Source organism: Leptodactylus fuscus, chromosome 5 (assembly GCF_031893055.1).
Source record: "Leptodactylus fuscus isolate aLepFus1 chromosome 5, aLepFus1.hap2, whole genome shotgun sequence".
Lineage (NCBI taxonomy): Eukaryota > Metazoa > Chordata > Amphibia > Anura > Leptodactylidae > Leptodactylus > Leptodactylus fuscus.
In genome coordinates, this window is record NC_134269.1 from 67,210,054 (window position 1) to 67,234,574 (window position 24,521).

The following is a 24,521-nucleotide window of genomic DNA, read 5'->3' on the forward strand; positions in this document are numbered from 1 at the left end:
CAGCATGTTTGTTACATTGCTACAGGGCCGATAGCTCTGCCCACACTGCAGCAAATCGGCTTACTTCTCAAGGACAGGGGATGAAGTCATCTCAGGTCTTGAAGCAGACACCAGACCGAACATCAGCGTAATTTGCCGTGGAGACCGGTGGCGGAGGGATGTACAAAGTAGCCTATCTTTCATTCTGGGACCCAAGGTAAGTATATGCAAAATTTCACACATATCCGTTCAGTAATTTAGGTGTGATTAGGGAACAAACATCTAAACATCCAAACACACAAACATCCAAACACATAAGCTTTCACATTTATAATATTATTAGTAGGATATATATATTGCTCATTGCTCATATATATAGTGGTGTGTATATATATATATATATATATATATATACACTCACCGGCCACTTTATTAGGTACACCTGTCCAACTGCTCGTTAACACTTAATTTCTAATCAGCCAATCACATGGCGGCAACTCAGTGCATTTAGGCATGTAGACATGGTCAAGACAATCTCCTGCAGTTCAAACCGAGCATCAGTATGGGGAAGAAAGGTGATTTGAGTGCCTTTGAACGTGGCATGGTTGTTGGTGCCAGAAGGGCTGGTCTGAGTATTTCAGAAACTGCTGATCTACTGGGATTTTCACGCACAACCATCTCTAGGGTTTACAGAGAATGTTCCGAAAAAGAAAAAACATCCAGTGAGCGGCAGTTCTGTGGGCGGAAATGCGTTGTTGATGCCAGAGGTCAGAGGAGAATGGCCAGACTGGTTTGAGCTGATAGAAAGGCAACAGTGACTCAAATAGCCACCCGTTACAACCAAGGTAGCCAGAAGAGCATCTCTGAATGCACAGTACGTCAAACTTTGAGGCAGATGGGCTACAGCAGCAGAAGACCACACCGGGTGCCACTCCTTTCAGCTAAGAACAGGAAACTGAGGCTACAATTTGCACAAGCTCATCGAAATTGGACAATTGAAGATTGGAAAAACGTTGCCTGGTCTGATGAGTCTCGATTTCTGCAGCGACATTCGGATGGTAGGGTCAGAATTTGGCGTCAACAACATGAAAGCATGGATCCATCCTGCCTTGTATCAACGGTTCAGGCTGGTGGTGGTGGTGTCATGGTGTGGGGAATATTTTCTTGGCACTCTTTGGGCCCCTTGGTACCAATTGAGCATCGTTGCAATGCCAAAGCCTACCTGAGTATTGTTGCTGACCATGTCCATCCCTTTATGACCACAATGTACCCAACATCTGATGGCTACTTTCAGCAGGATAATGCAATGCCATGTCATAAAGCTGGAATCATCTCAGACTGGTTTCTTGAACATGACAATGAGTTCACTGTACTCCAATGGCCTCCACAGTCACCAGATCTCAATCCAATAGAGCATCTTTGGGATGTGGTGGAACGGGAGATTCGCATCATGGATGTGCAGCCGACAAATCTGCGGCAACTGTGTGATGCCATCATGTCAATATGGACCAAAATCTCTGAGGAATGCTTCCAGCACCTTGTTGAATCTATGCCACGAAGAATTGAGGCAGTTCTGAAGGCAAAAGGGGGTCCAACCCGTTACTAGCATGGTGTACCTAATAAAGTGGCCGGTGAGTGTATATCTTAAAGGGGTTGTCTCATAACAAGGATCCTATCTATACTGCTAGTTTATGTGGATTTAAGACTTTTCCTAAATACATTGCTTTATCAAAACTGTTTTGTTTGGCCGCTATCTTAATTTATTGACTTCATTGTTTACATGCGTTTCTATGACCACGGGCCCCAGACCAGGGGCTTATCTGCTCAGTCCCCAAGTGACGTAGCTGCCTGCTCTCAGGGGGGGAGGGAGGGGCTGAGTGCTCGGCAGCAGCTCTGAGCTGTGAATGTCTCTGCCACAGACAAGCAACGGAGCTCCTCAGATAGGGGAGGTTGGAGGTGAGAGCGCCGGGATTTCTGAGCTCTTATCTCCTGCTCTTCCACTTATCAGTCGGTTTAATTGAATTTGGCTGATAAGGGCTGAAATAGGGAGTCCAATACCTCTGTATGTATTACAAACTGACTCAAATCCAGCTATGCTACATCAGCGTCATACTGTGGTAATTCATTTACAACCAATCCCTCATTACTAACTGCAAACATAGCAGATAGCAGAGCAAGTGAAACCCCGCCCACCAATGTACCGAGAAAACCAGGAAGAGAAGAGAGCACAGAGCCTGCAGGCTGCAGAACAAGCATGATGGGAATACACCTTTAAGTTAGTTTCACAGTAAATCAGTCTCAGATGTGAGCTGGATTTACCAACCTGTACACTATACTGGGAGACAGACGGCCTTTCTGCTACATACTTACTATGGTGATAACAGTACTGGACATTAGGTAGTGGTGAAGAAGGGACTCATAGCATCATAGATAACTATACTAAAGGAGTCTGTCTCCTATAGTTTACAGGCCAATAAATCCAGTTCACACACGGACTGAGTCTCACATCCGAGTCTTGATTACTGTAACCAGCCTTATAGTCGGTTGCACATTAACTGATTCAGGCCTCATTCACACGTCCACAGATGCAGTGTAGGTCCATACTATTCATAGACAGCACCCCTCCCTTCTCATTTGCTGGTGTTGGGCTGTCCATGATTGATCCACTTTTCACCTCTGTGAAAAGAAGATCAACTTTTCTATTTTTTAATTTTCTTTCTTTTCATGGACCCATAGATTTTCATTGATGTGTTGTTCCATTGTGTTTTTGTGGACCTACGGTCTGCAAAAATTTGAGTACACCTGAATTGAACATTGAACTGAATTGAACAATTGAATATTGAAATGAATGGGTACATATGGTGTCCGCAAAAAATAAGGATGCCACATGTATGTGCCTAACACTTATACACATTAAGAGAAAGAAACAGAAAAATTACTACCAAGTAAAAGGTCAGTAAGAAATATACACATAGGCATGAAACTACTAGGGGATGTGCAAGGTTAAGACATGAGCAATTACTGAATGATTCTGACTGCAGTTGTTCCATTTAGTGAGGGAGGTAAGGTCATCAATATGTCGCTTTTTTTCTGTAACCACCTTGGCCCAAGAGGAACAAAAAGGGATTGTAGGAAAATACTACATTCTGTAAAGGGGTTTCAGGAGCTGGATGTGCGGTAATGAGCTGATCAACAAGGCAATTTTCATGTATCAAAGTGTTGTGTTCTTGAGGCCTCCTCAAGAAGTTGTCTGGCGGAAAGAATACATTTTCAAACAGACTCAAGATGCTTACAGTGTCTCTACTTCCTGGTCTCATCTCAACATATAGGAATATCTTGAAATATCCGCACAACCAATTACTGGCCACAGCAGTGACCCACCTGTACGGTCAAGAGACAATCCATAAGTAGATATCAGAAGCAACCCAGAAAGTGATGGAACACGAGTGCTGAGTACCGATTCTTTTTATTATCAACCCATTCTCAAAATGTTTGAAACAATTTTTTACGTGCCAGACAACCCCTTTAAAGGTGCCAATGAACCCTGGTTATATACTGACAAAACCTAATTTTACAGCTATCTGCATAACACAATATCTTTCAGAATTTAACCAAACGCTTCTTAATAAATGATCTCTAAATAACTTAATTTACATAGTACTACATAGATAACTGCAATATCTTCACTGAGGCTGCGGCACGTATCTATAGTATCTTACTATTCATGTAACGTTTACAACATGCCAATAAAAGCTGATATTTCCATTTGTAGAAATAGATTTGCAGATAATGTATTAAATCATATTTTTACATTACCTTTACAATGGCTCTGCTTAATATAACACCGCTCTTCTTAGTGACCACTTGCTTAGTCTTAAGAAAATTGTCAATTAGCAACGGGATCGTAGGAAATGCCTCTCCTTCCAGTCTGTAGAGATTCTTTTCATGGCAAATTGAACAGAAAAGCCAATATTTATTCTGATATCGACAAATTATACTAACTATATAAAACTAATGCACAGACTATGTGATTCATCAGTCAAGCTTTAAAAGTAGAATTCTTCTGTTTATTACTCAACATGTACAGTAACAGTAACACAAATTACAGTAAAATTGCATAAATGGGCCTAGATAGGAGTCATAATGAATACTGTAATATCCCTGTACAAACAGTGGTAACTCTACTAATGGTTATAATGGATTCACAGTGGTAAATATTAGAGATGTGCGAGTAGTACTCGATCGAGTAGGTGTTCGATCGAATATTACGGTATTCGAAATACTCGTACTCGATTGAGTACCACTCACTATTCGAATGAAAAGTTCGATGCAGAACCAGCATTGATTGGTCGAATGCTATACAGTCGGCCAATCAATGCTGGTTCTTCTCCTACCTTTAGAAGTCTTCTCCGTGCAGCTTCCCTGCGGCGTCTTCCGGCTCTGAATTCTCTCTGCCAGGCATCGGGCCTGGGCAGAGCCGACTACGCATGCCCGCACTACATTTTCTTGTAGTGCGGGCATGCGCAGTCGGCTCTGCCCAGGCCGATGCCTGGCAGAGTGAATTCAGAGCCGGAAGATGCCGCTGCACAGAGAAGACTTCTCAGAGGATCCAGCCCGACCCTCATTCGTGGACTTGGTAAGTGTAATTTGATCGAATGTTGCCTACCCCTGAAACGAGCATTTTCCCCCCATAGACTGTAATAGGATTCGATATTCGATTCGAGTAGTCGAATATTGAGCGGCTACTCGAAACGAATATCGAATATTGAACCTTTTACTGTTCGCTCATCTCTAGTAAATATGACTGCTGTAATGTTATTGGTAGCTACCGGCGGGACTGCTATTTTAATATTTGTTTTTTATAAAAAGCAACATGACTACCAAGATGTCCTCATTAGTTTACATTTTACTATGTGAAAGCATTCTTCAAGTCAGGGTACTGCTATGACTAGTGAGTTTTGATCATAGCTAGCAATGTTGTAGGGATAATGATATCCATTACTATGTCCACATGATATTTCTTCTCTCCATAATTACATTTTAAGAAAATACCGACTAAGATACTCTAGTAACTCTCCGTGGGAACTTCCACTGCTATACACTTCAAGGAAAAAGGTGAAAGGGTTAAAGAAACCTTGTGAAATCACAGAAATTAGGAACTGGCACTGTGTCTTACAGTCTATTGTCACATATTGCGCAAACAAGGAGACTTACATCTATACACTGAATGATGAAATGCCTCGGTTGTCCATCCCACAGTACAGACAGCACATATTCTTGTTTCCCTTGGCTTTCACGAACAAGGAAATCACCATTATTTATTAACAATCCTAGGACCTCAGTTCGTGGAATGGCACCATGGTACCAGGTCTGTTGACTAAGTGGTTTCTGCACATCTGGGACCAATGGTAGAAGAGGCGGTAACTACAGAAATGAATGACAGAAAAGCATTAAGATCATTTCCACCCTCTTAGTCAATCACTGAGTCTTGTTTAATAAGAACATGCACAGTAATATAGAAAAATATACTAAAACACATTTAGTGAAATATTTTTAGGATATTTAGATTAACCTAATATAGGTACCGTATATACTCGAGTATAAGCCGACCCGAATATAAGCCGACCCCCCCAATTTTACCACAAAAAACTGGGAAAACTTATTGACTCGAGTATAAGCCTAGGGGGGGAAATGCAGCAGCTACTGGAAAATTTCAAAAATTAAAATGGTCAGAGTTTTTGGGTGCAGTAGATGCTGGGTGCTGGGGAAGGGTGTTTTGGTTTTGTCTGTCCCTTCCCTTCCTTTTTTTCCCCCACTTGGAATTCAGCCTGGCTGAACATAGGGTATCTGCAGTGCTCCTATTAACGCCTTCCTGATGGAATAGGAGCACTGCAGATCCCCTATATTCAGTAGACCGGGCACTGTCAGACACAGGGATACCTAATGTGTATGTGTTTCACAGTCATTTTCTACTTTTCTATGTATTCTAGGGAAAGGAGCGATTTAGAACATTTATTTTTTTTTTTGCACTATTTTATGAGAGATTCTATACATTAATATTGTGGCTGGTCATAGACCCACCCCCCCCAAAAAAATAAAAAATAAATTTTTTTTTTTTTTTTTTTGCTGACTCGAGTATAAGCCGAGGGGGGCTTTTTCAGCACAAAAACTGGGCTGAAAAATTCGGCTTATACTCGAGTATATACGGTATATACATGTCTTCTCCACATGGGAGACCCCTCACTCACTAATAAAGTAACACAATAAGTAAATGATCCAAAGTAAAATATAAAGAATTCATGTTGGTGTTAAATGGTCACAGCTTTATTTGATACCACAATACTAGGTGGGTATAGTAGCAAAGGGGAATTTGGAGCTCATTTGGATTCTGACTAAAAATCAGCTCTAAATTTCAGGTGGAATCTGCACCCCCCAATTGTTTTCGATGGGAAGCAGTGATGGATGTTCCTTTTTTTTTTAGTACGGTGAAAAAGGAAGAGTCCTGCTTGAGCTTGCGGCTGAGTCTGTGGCTTATTCAGATGTAGAACCTGCCTTGGATTCCTGTAGGATTTAGACACAAATCCAAGGCAGAAGACTTCCTTAACTTAGACTTTAACACTCTTGCCATTGTAGCAGGGATAGTCCACATTAAAGAGGTTGTCCTGGCATTTATTTTTTTTTTAAATATGCCGAGGGAGGTGAAAACAAATAAATAATTCATACTCATATGTCCCCGATGCTCTGTGACCTCCCAGTGTGGTCTGGTCTTTCTGCTCCGGTGTCTTCTCATGAGTTTCTTCCTGAGTTCAGCTGAAGCCACTGACTGGCCTCAGCGGTCACATGACCATGAGGCCAATCAGCGGCCTCAGGAAGAGACCTGTGATGTAAAAGGTTGCCGATTAGCTTCAGTGGTCACATGTGGCTGGGACTTCTTGGTACAGATGTATGGCAGAAGACCGGACCGTGATGGTAGGGACCAGAGCATTGGGGCAAGGCAAGTTAGAATTTTTTTTTTAATTATTCACTGCCCCTGGACACCCCCTTTAAAGCCATCTGACCCTTACTCCTGAACTTAATAACCAAGTAATCCTGGATGTTGTTACCATCACTACATTCTTCAGGTTGGACACCAAAGCTCAGCCTCTTCACCACTATTAAGTTTACCAACTTTTAATCCACATCAACCACATCTATAATAAAGGTACTAAACCTGCATTAAACCTGAATTAAAAACCTATTGTCAATATATATCTCAATCTTTAAATTTTTTAACCCTATGGAGAGAAAAACTACAGTTAAGTAAAACATATAACAATATATAAATCAATGTAATCAAACAGGGTAAGCTGATAAAATATAAACAACTGAACAACAACAACAAAAAAAAAGGTAGGGCAGTCGGGTAGGACATTTTTCTGCTACTTCATCTGGAGAGAGAAAGAGGAAGAAGAGACAGTGAGACAAGAAGTGCCTTCTCTTCATAAACACGACTCTTGCCATAGTAACCGGCATCTCAGACAAACATACTTTCAATTTCTACAAAGGGAACCTTCCCCCCCCCCCAGCCTAAAATCATGAAATTGAATATAGAAAATAACTAACACAGGAATTTATGGTCTTCCAAAGACATGAGCCTCATCACTATGTACTCCCGGGGGAGTTCAATATCAGCAATATCGTTTGTATAGAATTTGCACACAAACGATAAGCTGTTCTTATTGACTATAAGAGCTGTAAGAAGAGGAACGGCTAGTGGGTAGATGTGACAGGTCTTTGTTTCGGCATGCAAAGGAGAGACCGTATAAAATAGCCTTGAGCCAGAGTGTTCCTGCAAATATATGTAGATTTTACAGCTCTGGAGCACATTCAAATACGAGAGCTATAAGAGGGTATTTTTATGCTAACTTCTTGTTTTTACGCTTACTGATGAGATGTGACACTTGAGAATTCATGAATAATTTATACAAAGACAATCATCGAAACTTGTCCTTTTTAAGAAAAATTGTCTTCCCATTAAGTACATTAACTCAATGAGTACAATGACAAACTAGCGCTAAAGTTAGCAATATGGAGAACAGATTCACTTATTCTATGAAAGGTATGTTCATGTTTGGCAGATATGTTTTGCAGATATTACTGCCACAGAAATTTACGCCATGGTTGTGAGGTGTATGGCGAATTTGGCTAAATTTCATTTCATGTGTATGGTCAGCTACATATAAACCAGCAGCTTTATATTTCCAATATAAATAAATACTCTAGTAAAACAGAGACAAGATCACCAAAGCTATTGGTCTTTTTACTATCAATGTTTTATATTTCTAGTTTCATTTCTAGTAACTTGCTCCTTCCTCAATTTACCATCAGATGTCCTCCTTCCCCTTGGTAGATAACTATATTTCAGTTCCACATTTAAGTATCATGTCATGTCACGATAGCCTAAAATTCAGAGATGAAATGAAGTTTTAAGCTAAAATTACACATTACAGCCAAAGCTGTGGATTCAAAAGTAACGAGAGACATACTAGAAGGACTTAGGATATACTCGTATGACCTGCTACAAAAAAGAAGGGTAAAATGGATGAAAAGATTAATTTTTCAGAGCCATTTTATATCCATGGGGCACCCTTTTTTCATCGATTTTCCATGGGCTTGAGTCTATGAGAGATATGTGAAAAATGGCCAGAAATACGGTATGTCCCAATTTCGACAGTTCGTTGAAATTAACCATCAAAAGATGAAGATGTGATTAATTCAACTGAAATTAATGGGAGGGGGGGGGGGATTAAAGGGGTTGTCCCACAAAGTGTAGTCTGCAGGACATTACTTGCACTCCACATTCACCATGAGCACAGCTGGGCTGAATGTGGGCAGGACTGATGATGGTCGGTGGTCTCATTCACTTCAATAGCTATGAATTGTTAAGAGACTCCAGCCTCTAAATAAATCAGGTGCACTCCAGTGCACTAAAGAGGAAATCTACACCAGTCAAAAAGTGCTATAGACGACCTGTTTAACTCACACCACTACTTATAATAAATATGATGGGCCATCCAACTCCCACATTTGCAGAGAGTCGTGAGTGAGGAACAGAATGGAGGAAACTGGGAATGTGGCATACCTCCGAAAGAAGCAAGGCGGCCACATTACCAACCATTTACCATGGTCAGAACATGACTGTTCTCAGAACACATTGATATCAATGTGTCTATTCACATTATTTTGCCTTTCTTTATTCTGTCCTTCAATAACTATAGATCTGTGAAACAGATGCATAAAAACTAACGCTGGGTTCACACCTGCGTTCATGTCTCCGTTCTATGGTTTCCGTCTTCTGCATGGCAGAAGACGGAAACCATAGACCGGGTCCGGCCATGAGCGGCGGTGAGCGTTTTATGCTCTCCGCCGCGAAACCAGATTTTTATATCCGGACACAGAGTAGTGCATGTCCGACTCTGTGTCCGGATTATAAAACCCGGTTTCGCGGCGGAGAGCGCAAAACGCTCACTGCCGCGCACGGCCGGACAGCTTTCTCACCCATTCAAATGAATGGGTGAGAAAGTCTCCTGCAGGCTTCCGTCTCCTGCATCTGTTTTATGCAGGAAACGGAAACCTGCAATAAGGACAGTGAACGCAGATGTGAACGAGCCCTAAAATGGACGTTGCATCCTTTTTTCACTGCGTTCATGTGCCTGAAGCCTGATGACGCTGGGTTCACACCTGCGTTCATGTCTCCGTTCTATGGTTTCCGTCTTCTGCATGGCAGAAGACGGAAACCATAGACCGGGTCCGGCCGTGTGCGGCGGTGAGCGTTTTAGGCTCTCCGCCGCGAAACCAGATTTTTTTATCCGGACACAGAGTACTGCATGTCCGACTCTGTGTCCGGATTATAAAACCCGGTTTCGCGGCGGAGAGCGCAAAACGCTCACTGCCGCTCACGGCCGGACAGCTTTCTCACCCATTCAAATGAATGAGTGAGAAAGTCTCCTGCAGGCTTCCGTCTCCTGCATCTGTTTTATGCAGGAAACGGAAACCTGCAATAAGGACCGATGAACGCAGATGTGAACGAGCCCTTAGACTAATGCTTCCTATTGGATTCACTCTGGTTTTATCTCAAGAACTGACTGCATAAAAGACTCTGCCAAATATTGCCATAAAACAGCATGCATGTTTCCATTTATAGGGTGCATTCAACCTTCATGTTTTTTTTACATCCATTTAACAGATCTGTTTAATGCATGTAAAAAAAAATATACGTAAAAAAACTGAAAGTTTTTTTTTTTTTTAATCACATTGAGCCGTATAAATGATGGCCATCTGTCTGCACCCATTTTTTCCAGCCATTTTTTCATCAATTAAATGGATCAGCTAAACAGATGTAAAAAAAACCAAACAAACCACATGATGTGAAAACATAATAAAGGCATTAAATCAGCAATATACCAGCTACCGCATGTACTGCAGACTTTTTAAGGCTAAGGTCTACCAAACCTTTGCAAGTGATTTTCTGCAGAACGGATGTCAAGAGGCTCAGTCTATCCCCAGAGAGTAAACATTTTAAGGTATAGAAGATATTGAGTTCACAGTGGAATTTGACATTTCGAGCTGGATTTACTATATACAGTAGAACAAGAATATAAGTAACAGTTCTGATGAGCACTAGATGGCAGTGTTCCTCTCCAGTTTTATGGGATTCTTTGCCATTGACAAACTGTGAACTATTTGCAGCTCATACATTTGTATATTTGTACTGGAAGAAAACTAACTATGAATTCATTAAATAACCAGTAATGCACAAGATAACAATCGTTGCTGTCTGTTCATCCCGGCAGGTTTATGTCCCTCTGTTCATCTGCAATTTCATCACCAAATAATCTTTCAAGAGGCAAAAGTCTAATGAAATAAATTCTATCTGTCCTCCTGGGCAATCACTCTTTACAATATAGAATAACAATGAAGCACTCAGCAAGAAGTTAACCTGGAAATGCAGTTAACCACTTCTGCTTTGGAGTTTGCTAATCAAAAACCCTACAGGAAGGATAAATAGCTGTACAGAAGAATGAAAAATGAGGAAATGGCCTTGAGAGGCGTCATGATACATGTATTGTCTATAAATACTAGTATTAGAAAACAATACATGAATGGCACTGCACAATAGATTGCAGAAGGAAAGTCCCAAATTCCTAAATATCTTGTACACAGCCATGACAAAAACATCAATGAAGCTGAACCCTTATGAACTATGTAGAGTGCAAAGCAAAAATACTTGATTATTACTTAGGTAAGAAATGTCCAATATAGAAAACTTCATACTGTAAATTTACACAGAGTAAAAGTTTACAGTTTAGAAAACATTATTGGGAAGGAGATTCCAAGTTATAACAGGAGTCCACATGGACACATGTGCCTGGTAAAATCAGAATCAGTACACTTTCCTTCACGGTACATGCCTTACACATTTGTCTAAATACTGTATATATCTGTTAGGTAGGCACAGTAGCTGCAACAAGAATTTCCTACATAAGATTTATACTGTGAGTCACAAAGGATCACAAAGTCTAATATCAGACTTTCATTCACAAACTAAATAACTTCCATCAAGCACTTTCTATTCACTTTTCTATTTCAACTGGTTACATCCAGTGTTGGACTGGGAGCCTAGAGCCCACCAGTATAAATCATTCTTGGAGCCACTAGACAGTAACATGCTAATATTTCTATAATATTGCATATATAATCTTTTTCCCAGTAGTACCTTGCTGCCTAGCCCCTGCTTATGTATTATTATTATTTCTTTCCTAAGTGCCTGTCAGTAGCCTTCTGTCTGGTTATTGCCTTGAACTAAGACCCTTTTAGTTATGTGAGCTAGCGATATGTGCTTGCAGTACAACATACTGTAGTTACTCCAGCCGGTAACAGGCTCTATTCACTTACTGATCCTGGCAGGGGCTGGGATTGGTAAGTGATGCTGCGAGTCTCACAAACACTATTATTATAGTGATAATGATCGAAGGAGTAAGAGAGGTAAGGGAACATAAAAAACACTGTTACTTACCTCTCCGGGCAAGCTTCGGACCTACTTCTGTGACGTCCCTGATGTCACATGACCAGGGCCTGCGTCCCAGGTCATGTGACATCCCGGACATCAATGAAGATGGCTGACACCACCGAGGAGTGCAGCAGAGCCACATAGATATAGGTATAGGCAAGTAACAGTGGTTTTTATGTTGGCATCCCCTCTCTGTCTCTGATTATTATACTCTGGGGTCTGAAATGACCCCAGAGTATAATAATTATTAATGGGTATTCACGATGGGGCATAATACTGTATGCAGGGCCACTATGGGGCATAATACTGTGTGCAGGGGCCACTATGGGGCATAATAGAGCGTGCAGGAATGCAGGGGGGAGTGGGGTCGTTCGGGGTATTCGGCATCGGTCGGGGGGGGGGGGGAGGGGAGGTGTCATGTCAAAAGTTCACCACGGGGTCCAGCCATTCCTAGTTACGCCACTGAATATACTATAAATCAATGATCCAAATTTACTAATGCTGATGTGCCTAGAAAGTGCCAAAAAATGTGCCTCAACTTGGCCTCTATACCCCGCTTGCCACTTTTTTGAACAATAGTCAGAGCAGGGCTGGAATCTAGAAGGGTCAGGGCAGGGACACCCCAGTCCACCATATTTACTATAACTCACACCATGAGTTATACCACAAATCTACACCAGATCCTGGCTTGCCAGTCTTAATAGTCAATGATTCTTGCGGGAACTAGAGTGAAAATCACTATGCAATATACTACTTTGTGTGATATGGCTTACGTTGTCTTCCATATGAGCAATGTGTACATAATCCTGGAAAGTCCCTTCGTTTGTTACCAAAAATGAAAACAGATGTGAAAGTTAAATGATTTCCAAACCTTTAGTGTAGCTTCTGACCTGTCTGGGGAAATGGTTGTTTGGTCATATTATTCAGCCATTTGCTCAACAGCTGTGTAGCTATTTCTCTTCATATCGCAGATGAGAACATGAATATGAGAAACCTCCTATCATTCTTTGAATTTCCTCTCCACAAATGCTTAGCCTTAGGCCTGTAAATTCATAGGAGTAAAACTCACAGCAAATGAATGTAGTTTTGCTGAAATTACAAAAAGGTGTAATTTTAGCATGGTTTTTGGTATACGTGGCATTTAAGCACGCCTTTACCTGAGCAAATTGCTGAAGTTTTGCAACTTGATTTTTGGTTTGGCACCAAAAAGGGCTACTGGTAGGGAACCCTATAGGGATTCACCTAACTAGGGGTATAAATTGCTTGGTTTTATGTTAGTCACTATGTAGCTGTGCTTACAATCAGAAAAGAAATGTTTCCAAAGCAAGAAAAAGTAGATATATAGATTTTGGGTAACCTAAAATTTCTTGATAGTTACAGGAGTCCTTCATTATATCAGCTTTAGCTCCAAGCAATACAAATTATTATTGGTTTGTCAGATGTATCATACAACATGTTCTTCAACTCCAGAATGTATTATTAAATGGAGCAGAATAGTATGTACTGCTCTGAGCAGAGTATTATCTGAGGCATTGATGTGAGCACAGAATAGATCTGTAGTTCATAATTACAGTAATCCCAAATACTCACAGAAATCTTTGGTCTAAAAATCCCAGATATGTGATTCTTTATATTTTCCAAAGTTTGGTTGATACCGCTCTCCCTGTCCTATGAGAAAAGAAAACAATTATAGTCAACAATTTATTAGAAGGTCAGATAAATGAACCAACATGAATTACAGTAGATCTGTAACAGGGACATTACAAGGTTCAGGGTTTGGTAAGTGTATACTTCGTTCATGTCCCTAATATATTATAATATAATATAGTATAGTATTATATATCATATCATATGCATTTTTATTTTTGTTTACATATTATTGCCACTGTTTCCTCTAAAGCTATGCTGTGCCCGATCATAGAGAGAACTGTGCAGGTGTATAGGTACAGTTGGGGTCTCTGTGCTATGTGGCATGCAGTGTTACCACCTTTGGCTTGGCTAACAGACCCTAATTTGCATTATCATTACCTGGGCTTATATTTTAGGAAATACTCAACAGATTTGGATAAACATAACACCAAAACACTCAGGGTAAGCATCAGACAAAGTATGTCAATGGAATATTGGCACCTGGTGACAGGACCTCTTTAAATTGGATAAAAATGCACAAATGGTCAAAACAACCACATACAGATGTATGGAATAGATTTTTTTTAGTAAATCCGCTCCACGTTAACATACCCAGGCAAGAGTGTGCTGCCTAGAATGTACAAATAATTGAGATATATGCGTCTTAAAATGTGACTGAACAGTATTCAGGATTATTAGATTTGTTATTTTTATTACATGAAACAAGCAAATGAAAGTCTTACAATTGAGCAAATCGATTGTCCATCATCCTGCAAGTGAAGTGCTGGAGGAGGATCTCTGCCTCCAAGATCACTTATCTTCTTTTTCAGCGTGTCCCTCTGACCCTGCAGCTTGACCTTGCTACAGAGCGACATGTTATACTGTAAAAAGGCATCCTGAAGAGACTGACATCTGGCCAGGAGACTAATTCTGTTGTGGATAAATGAAACAATGAACAAAGCTTTCGTATTATTGTTGGCCTTATGTCATGACCACATTTCACTCTCTGTGAGGTGTTGGAATATTGTCATATAAAATAAAGCAAAGTGTAGTATCCCATTATCTCATGGTGTCTTATGTAGTCCAGAGGCATTTGGGGCCCCAAGCCTCCAGGACCTGGTAGCGACTGCTACTTGTGCTCTCCCTATAGTTGCCATTATTATGCTGCCCTTGCCAATTTCCAAACTTAACTTAAATCTACACCATCTATGGGTTGTCATAGATTTTAGCTAGGCACACAGCCTGCTGGTGAATGCTCCTGCATCATGTTATAAATCAGGCTTATCCTCATTAGATCAGTGATCATATGCTGGCATCACCTTTTACATTCATTCTGTGCCGCCTCATCTCTACCCTCATTATCCCTTTGTGGTGACATCACTTTGTGTAATAAGCTGTACTATGATATCATTATATACAGTACTCCACTGCTGTGATATCACTGCTCCATGATTTCTGAGCTGTAACTGCAGCGTGGATTTATTCTGCTGTAACAGCTTTGCATATGTTATTTCTGTACTGTGTGCTTTAATCCACAGTATCAAGGAAACACACATGGAACAGATTAGAATGAAAAACAATCATACTGTATGTCTTTTATGTATTGAGTGGAATCCAACTCCATCCTTTGCTACGAGGCCAGGCATGCTATGAGGCCCTGTGATAACTTGTTATGCAACTAATTTGCACAAGCAAACATTATTCTTTGCAGAACTTATTTCGTTCTGCCAGTCATCTTAGGCAGCCTATGGTGATGATCATATCAGGCACAACACTGGCAGGAAGATAAGTCTATTTCCAGCTACTGAATGTACCATAGATTGCATGGAGACCATGGGCTTTTATTATATGTATAAAAAGAAGGTCAACTGTAAGATACATTATCTAAAGGATAACACATAGGCTTCCTTACTAACAATTCTTTAAAAGCTATACACATAACTATTGTTAACACCACAATAAATCTAAAATGAAGAATGAAATAACTTTGCAAAACTTCTGAAAGGGAGTCTGTCATGGCAAACCAGCTGCAGTGAATTGTAGAGGACATTATGCTGAGCACCATCATATCTTTATATAGTCTAATAGATGCACCATTTTCTTGAAAAAGCTGTTTTTAGAAATCTACAAGGAAGGTTCAATTTCAATGGGAGTGTGTCAAAGCCTTCAATTCCTCCTATATACAGGTTTTAATCCCTGAGACATCTGATTGACCGCTTCCTCTGATCCTACAACTATGACAACCGTACATGCATCGGATGTTTCTCGACAGGAGTCCTTGTATTCTCTGGCACTCCTCTACTGCACTTGAAGCTCATGTGAAAATTTCTAAAATTGGCTTTGTAAAAAATATTGTGGATCTATTGCACCATTTATGGTGTTCAGCATGGTGTCCCCTACAATACACTGACTGGTTTGATACTGCGTTTCCTGGTGACAGACTCTCTTTAATTAAACATGTCTTATTGTTGTGTTTCTATAGCTCCTAAGGAAACCATGGAAACAGACATCAAACAAGACAGTTTTTTCCTTTTATATACATTAAGAGAATAAAAAAAATGTTTGCGAAGGTGTTTGCAATGACAAGATTTCATAGTCTATTATTTATAAGAGTCAAGATGTTCCTTACTGGTCTATTTTACTTCTTTCTTCACTTGCAATTTCAGCTTTTAGCTGTTTTAATGCTTCTTGTTTAATATTAACTGTTTCTGAGATCACTGCAAGTTCCTCTTCAACTGATGTCAATCTGTAAAAATACAGGAAATATACAGTACATATGTATACATACAAATTCTGCTTTCATTGTTTTGCACGTAAACACAAGGGATGCAAGAAAGTGGCTAAATCTGATGTGATGTAGAAGACAAGGAGTATATTAAACATTAGAGATTAGAGATGAGCGAACACTAAAGTGTCCGAGGTTCGAAATCTGATTCGAACAGCCGCACACTGTTCGACTGTTCGAACGGATTTCGAACCCCATTATAGTCTATGGGGGGAAATGCTCGTTTCAGGGGTAGGCAACATTCGATAAAATCATACTTACCAAGTCCACGAGTGACGGTCTGGCTGGATTCTGCTTGAAGTCTTCTCCCGGCGCAGGGTCCCCGCATCTTCTTCCAGGTGGAATTCACTCTGCCTAGGCATCCGACCTAGGCAGAGCCGACTGCGCATGCGGCTCTGCCCAGGCCCGACGCCTGAGCAGAGCTGACTGCACATGCGCGTGTATGCGCGTGCATGACCGCGCATGCGCAGTCGGCTCTGCCTAGGCCGGATGCCTAGGCAGAGTGAATTCCACCCGGAAGAAGACGCGGGGACGCAGCGCGGAGAAGACTTCGGAAGGGTAAGAGAAGAACCAGCATTGATTGGCAGAATGTATAGCATTCTGCCAATCAACGCTGGTTCTGCATCGAACCTTAAACTTCGAACAGCTAGTAGTGTTCGATCGAGTACGAGTATTTCGAATACCGTAGTATTCGATCGAACACCTACTCGATCGAACACTACTCGCTCATCTCTATTAGAGATCTGATATACTAATATGTTATAGACAGTAGTACACATTGTAAGCTGATGGCTGGTCAGGTAATGGAGGGGGGTGTACATCTCACCCAGACTACCAACAGATAACTATTGTCTGCTGAGGGTTATTTCAAAGTTCCGGTTACTGAGCTGGATTTTTAGGAATGACAGGTAGGTTGGTAGTGGGATCTGTCATTCCGCCTCCCTCCAGTCCACACTTTAGGGATGATCTGGCAGAGAGTCTGCTCATTAAGGGAGCTTAAGAAATCAGCTCCAGCAGCAGACTCTGGGCACAGCTTGGCTGGAGAGCCAAAGTCATATTTTTGGAGCTGTGTTATGAGTGACTCAACTGGCTTTTGGATTTCTGTTATTCTAGGTGAGGTAACCTATTCTATGTTTAGTTAGAGCCTAGCCGGGCAGGTATTTATTTTTGTATTGTTTCCTTTTGTTGCTGCACTATATTTTTGAGTGAAAATAAACTCTACCTTTGTTTTGGACTAAAGAAACTGAACTTGTGAGTCTATGCCACCGCACCTAGCAACCCCAGACCCTGACAACATGTACAAATTGTAAGGGTAAAATACATGTCATTATACTGATGCATCAACATCCATCCTTGTCAAGGCCATGGCATTGCTGACATTTTCGTATGCCGTTCTTCTGTCTGGTTATTTATTATGCATTTTACATTGAATATACTGTATAGCTTCAACATTTTCTGATATTGTAAAGAGTTTTAGGAGTTTAGCCTTATGCACTTGAATAAAAGAATTAGTATTAAATATACAATAGAAAAGTAAATCTTGTTAGCTTTGGTTTTGTGGAAAGGGGCATATTTAACATGGGTATGTGATTTCCCTTTCAGTTTAATACAAACATTACTGTAACTTTTTATTGTAAGCCCATATTTAACATCCCCAAATACATAACTAAACCTTGTAGCTATATAGACATACATCCTGACACATATGCAGACACTCCTACACAAATCCCACCCATAGTGTACTTACGTATGCTGAACATTCTCTATAGTCAAGTCATTTAGCTGAAGTTCCTCTTCCTCGAGGTTGTCAGTCTCCTCTAGTAAGCTTGTATCAAAGGTTACCATGGGTGGCAGGCTCACAGATGATCTGTGTAACATATGGAAATTTTAGACATGTCTTTTATTTACAACCCTAACAATAGAGAAGAAGTTACAGCAGGATTAATTCCTGAACCTGATTCTGTCTAGGTCCATGTCTAGTGGTAGATATACCAGAATGCTTACCATTAAGAAATATTCTAGTCATAGTAACTAATAGAATATTATTAGTGAATGACACACATGCGTAATGTGGCGATAAACCACAGGGTCATACACTGATCACAAGAAAAAAAGGCATATATGGATCAGCAAGCTGTTGGAGCTTGTACATAACCTACCGTTTACATAACTACAGAGTCTAAGAGTCTACAAGGGGGCCCATGGGCAAATAATTACCCAGGTGCTCCCATTATAATCCAACCTCAATCAAGTGTATCAGCATCTGACAATACAGCTGGTTATCGATGTAAGGGTCGGGAATCTTCTGGACTGAACAGGTCTGAACAGAAACTATTATACTTAGAGGTCTCTTCAGGTCCTAGAGTATAATTAGCAGAGGCCGGGGGAGGTGAGTAAACATAAACAGTGTTACTCACCTCCCCAGGGCTCTAATGCAGTTCCCTATCCTCTTCATGCCTCTTTTGACCTCCTGAATGATGTCAGGGACTGCTGAGGCCTGTAATTGGGTCTCAGAAATCGGGAGGGGGGGGGGGGGGTGATGGGACCTTATACTGTGTGGAGGGGCCTCTATGGGATATTATACTGTGTAGAGCCACTGTGGGACATTATACTGTGTGGGGAAAAAAGTATGTTTCTACGGACCACATATTCTTCGGCAACATTGTAATGAGTATTTAATACAAATTGGGTGAAATCCACAGAAAAATAGATATTAATCCTTGTAAAGGTTTCTTTTTTCTAATACCGAGAAGAGATTTTAATAACAACGATGAAGAGGTCTTACAATAAACAAGTTGTATGACATTCCCTACTCAATGAGGCTTTATTTAAATAAAACCGGATAAGCCTGTTAGTGAGGAAGATAATTCCCCGGCTTTATTGCTTGTACATTCTAGCTACCACGATATCGACTCCATGACAATCCATTACCGTCCTCAATAGTTATTTACCTGTTCATCTGGATGAAGTATTCATACTCTCGGACTGGACTGATGCTTAGTATTGCATTATTTATCTCCTGATGAATAGCTGCTATTTCCTCTTGTACAAGACTTGTGATTTTGTGGTATTCTTGCATGATGTCTTTGCTAAAGAACAAAAGAAAGAAGGTAATGATACAGATATCTTTGCTTATAACATATGCAGACTGGTATAGCAGTCTCTGCCCTGCGACCCTTCTCTAGATAGTCTTAAATTATTTATATTCCTGAAAAAAGAGGAAGTGAGTCTCTCAGATCTCACTACCATGATGCAAACCAATATATTTACTATAAAGCTTGACTTAAAGGATTTAACCAGGGAGCAGAAGTTCCAATATCCATGTTACAATTATTCCCAAGTAGCCAGCGCCGTACCTCTAATGAGGTGAGGCGAGGTGAGGCGGCCCTGGAGCCCGTGCGATTTCTTTTTTTTTTTTAACTTTTTTTTCTCTGAACCAGCCGCCTACGCTAATACGCAGATGTCTGTCAGGAGAAGAGGATGCGGTGATGGCAGCAGCGCTCATGTCGGTAAGTATAATAACTTTTTAATATTTCTTTTTGATAACTTTTTTTTTTTATATAATAGACCACTACCTATTTACCAACCTCCCCGGACCTCTTCCCTGCTGCCCCCACTTCCCCTTGTACTATAGGTCGCGGAGGGCGGTAGTGAGTAGGCCCAGGGCCCAGGCCGCGATCCCACTACCAATATTGTTATAATCGGGGGTCACCCCTAACTCCCACCCCTCCCCCCGTTGTCTGAGGCGGACGATCAACAGATGAACAACACCCCCCCCCCCTCCCGACTCAATATGTGGGTGGGGGGGGGGTGTCTTTTGATCGTCCGCCGTTATTTTTTGTTGCAGCCTATAGACACTTCTTCCAAAGCTGCCTTTGGATTTCTGGGATGGACTTAGTCTTTTATTTCCAGCATCCTCCAGTTTACCCTGCACCACTGCATTCCAAGACATGTGAACACAAATGGCTGGCAATCTCACCTGCTTTCATTGCTGCATCTTACCAGACCCTTACAATTACATGACCACAAGGGACTGTTGGTCTTAAGGCTGGTCTTACACGATTGTAATGCTTTTACGGTCCGCATGTTGCTGATCATCAACATACACTCCACAGATGCCCGTAAACTGCCGCACTCGCCCATAGAGTTCTATGGGCGAGTCCGTGCAGTGCCATGAATTGTGGCCATTACGGACATGTTCTAAAAAGTGCGGACTTCGGTTGCGGCCCGGCACACCACAGACAAAATATGTGGTGGTGTAAGAGGCCGCATTGAGTATAATGTGTCCGCAAATGGTCCGCAATTGAAAACCCTCAATTGCGGACCATTTGCGGTCTTAAGTTACGGTCGTGTAAGACCAACCTTACACCGACCAGCCCCTTGTAATACAAGTAATGTAAAACACTTAGAAAACCTTGTGCATGTTTGTCAACTGATTAAGGACTTGCCAAGGAAAGCCAATATTTCACAATCAAGGATTTGCTGAAATATAGTTCATGTATTTGTGGACTCATAAATGAACTCTAGATGAATTTTAATGTTTTTTTGCAAACTAGACATCTACTTGATTCTACTACTTTCCATACCGACAATATATTGGTCTATATATAGACCATTCCCACATACTGTCTACACGAAACAGTTCAAAACTGATATTACAGGGATTGTCCAGAACTGTGATAATGAGCTGCACTTCCTCTTCTCAGGTAGTGACGTCATATCCACTGGTCACATCGCCATGCTGCAGTTTAGTCCCATTCAAATGGGGCTGAGCTTTAATACCAAAATACCAAGAACAGTCACTATACAATGTAAAAAGTGAATAAGCCACAGCAATCAATATCATAGTCCAGACAACTTCTAAAATGGTTTCCAGGATAAAATGTTTTTGGCAAGGATGTCGGGAAGGTAAAACCAAAAAAATCTGCCATATTCACCTGGGCTCCGATGTCTCCCACTGTATTCTGGTCCTGCTGCTCACAGGATCTTGTTCCATCAGAAGTCCTCGCCACATGTGACCGCTGAGGCCAATCAGCGGAGTAAGAAGAGGACACGAGATGTCACAAGTGACGTATATGAGTGACATCTGGGTTCCTTTCCTTAGGCCGCTGACTGGCCTCAATGGTCACATGTTACATAGACTTCTGCCAGAAGAAGCACTGGGGTGATGCTGGACTGGACCATGGTGGGAGACACCGGACCACCAGGTATAGGAGAGTATGAGGTTTTTTTTTGTTTTTTACCTTCCCTGGTTCTTGCTAAAATTGGTTTATCCTGGGCAACCCTTTATCAAAAAGTAAAAATCAACAGATACAATGTGTCATTTTACAGCAGAGGGAACTATCATATTGACATGTTATATAGAAAGGAGATCATCAAAGTTTCAATCTGGTTTATGCCTACAGGATGGACACCATCTTCTCTTGTAGCGACTGCATGGACTCATGTAAGTTGGGCAGGCTCAGATTGTAGTGGTGCTCCTGGTGAAGTTTTGCAGCTTTGATCGCCAAGATATACTGATTGTGCAGTGTGTGCAGTTTCCACGTATTCTTCACATATTTCTCCTTTGTTTTGTCTCGATCTTTGTCTGGAAGAGACAGAGTAGTACATGACCAGCAAGATAAAGCACAACATGAGTGAAGATGTTTGTATTTCTACAAACCATAAAGTGGAAGTAATCTTACCTCTTGTACCTTGGAATGTAAAAAGGTTTCCCACTGCGTTTATGTTTGATACGGGATATTCTGATGTGATGTGGTAATCTACAAAGTGTAGATTTACAGGGTTTTTCCTATGATCACCACAATAAAGTCCCCTGCACTGGAGATAAGCTCTGTTCTGCATTTTAATACTTAACATTATGCACTATACAATAAAGTGGATACGCTTGATTCACATGCTAAATAGACTTGTTCTCCCTTATCTTGTGCCTGTCTTCTATGTATGCCAATGAAACAGAATAGGTGGTTTTTGTGCAACCAGCAGAAAGTGAATTTGCTTTCCTGCTCCATTCACTTGCCCCATATAGACGTACACATATATATGGTAATATGTGCTCATGGAGGTTTCAGTCTGTTGTGTTACAGTAGCCAAATAATAATAGTGGTCACAGCTCCACAAAGATCATTTCACTGGCACAATGAACAAAAAAAAGAGAAAGGGGAAGCAAATACAATTCTATTGTATTTAGGATAGTACAAATATCCATAAATAATCACCCCTAAAATAATCCTTTAGACTCATAGACATGCAGACTACATCCTTGTAATTTACTATGGGGTGCAGACAGGTACAGACATAAATCCCTTAGTGCATGAACATTACACAACAATACACTGACTATACTACATACATATAGGCAGTGTACTGCATCTCAGTCTATCTGTCCATACAATAAACTGGGGAGATTATTTTAACATAAAATGATTATGTAAACATATTGGGTTGATCATGTGACATCTATATGCAAAGTCAGGCCAACCAGTATCCCTCTACCGTTTCCAACATTACTGTGGGGCCCCATTCATTAATCATCTTGCAACATCTTCCTGCTACCTGAAGTCTGCTATGTTAGCATGTATGGGATCCAGGTGTTATCCCCAACTGATCTGATACTGATGACTTAGGGGGCATTCACACGGAGTAACGCCGGGCGTGTATCACAGCAGTACACGCCGGCATTACGGCAGACTGCCGAACACTTCCCATTCACTTCAATGGGAGCGCTCGTTAATGCCGCTGTGGACTACTGACAGGGCCCCTTGTGCAGTTCAAAGCAGGGACTAGGCAACAAATTATTAAAAAAATAAATAAATTTTGATGACGCAGTTTTGGGAATTTGTGAATAAAGAGTGAGGTGATATTTGCATATAGCGGCACACTGGGACCCCAGAAATGATTTTACTGGAGGGCCCTAAGCAATTCAGATCACCACTTGGTGGTAGAGGAAGCTGTTACATCTGGACCCAAGTAGCTGAGGCCTGGTTCACATTTGCGTTTGGTATTCCGTTCGGGGAATTCACATAGGGAACCCCCAAAAGCAATACCAAACGCATTGACAAGCAGTGAGCTTATGAAAGCACATGGCTCCTATAAACTATAATGGGGTCCGTGTGTTTTCCACTCGGTGTCTGCTTGAGTCATGCGGAAAGAAAAGTAGTTTATGAAGTACTTTTCTCTCCGCATGTTCCGTGCGGGCACCACGTGGAAAACATACGGACCCCGTTATAGTCTATGGGGGCCATGTGTTTTCATAAGCTCACCGCTTGTCAATGTGCTCAGTATTCTGATCGGGGAGTCCACATGCAGACTCCCCAAACGGAATACCGAACACAGATGTGAACCAGGCCTGATAGTGGACAAAGGTCCATCTACTGCATAAGACGACCCCAGTATTATAACCAACACTTGGTAGGTGGGGACCCTGTTATTGGCGGAAATCTTTTTCATGGATATGTAAAAATGATGCCACCATGGATTAGAAAACCTGAAGATTTACTGCAAAAGATATTGGAGGGAAATTGATTAGTCAGCGTATATATGTGTGCTGCTGAGTGTAAGGTTGTCTATTCTATCACTCTGCTCCAGAACAGTTACATGATATTGGTAGGGATGTTCAATTTACGTATAAAATGAGTCAGCTATCAGTGGATTTTTAGATTTGACTATTTTTGGGAAAGGGGATAACATTTGCATTAAACCGCAACTTACAGAGGCGACTGTAATAGGAAGGAATAGCAGCTGCCATCATGTACTCTTGCTAAGTAATATGCAACAATTACAGAGAATCAAAGAAATTGCAGGGATTTTGAGGTACATGGCAGTTTTGTGAATAATAGACTTATAGAAAGAAACTGCTCGAAGTTATGGAACAGACTAAGAACAAAGAAAACCCAGTAAAAAGTGAAAACCTTCTTAAAAAGAAAGGGGAAGAAGCCAAATCCTTAGGGAGTGGATAGGAAGGACAGAAAAAGATAGTAGCTTTTATTTCTGTAATAATAGGGGCGGTGGGAGAAAGTAGAAGATCTTGAAATGACACCAATAAGTACTAGAAAGTGACAATGTATTAGGTGACTGCCT

The 24,521-nt window shown here is 41.0% G+C and overlaps 1 protein-coding gene across 1 annotated transcript in view; it reads right to left on the minus strand.

Moving 5' to 3' along the window:
• FES (FES proto-oncogene, tyrosine kinase) overlaps nt 1–24,521 on the minus strand; it is an 87,799-nt gene that overhangs the window by 26,067 nt on the left and 37,211 nt on the right. The window contains exons 5-12 of the mRNA XM_075273382.1: nt 21,846–22,029; nt 19,394–19,531; nt 18,190–18,309; nt 16,287–16,403; nt 14,401–14,587; nt 13,619–13,696; nt 5,194–5,403; nt 3,796–3,918 (exon numbers count right to left, since the gene is read on the minus strand). Of these exons, the coding sequence (XP_075129483.1) occupies nt 3,796–3,918; nt 5,194–5,403; nt 13,619–13,696; nt 14,401–14,587; nt 16,287–16,403; nt 18,190–18,309; nt 19,394–19,531; nt 21,846–22,029 (1,157 nt within the window). The remainder of the gene's footprint in view (nt 1–3,795; nt 3,919–5,193; nt 5,404–13,618; nt 13,697–14,400; nt 14,588–16,286; nt 16,404–18,189; nt 18,310–19,393; nt 19,532–21,845; nt 22,030–24,521) is intronic.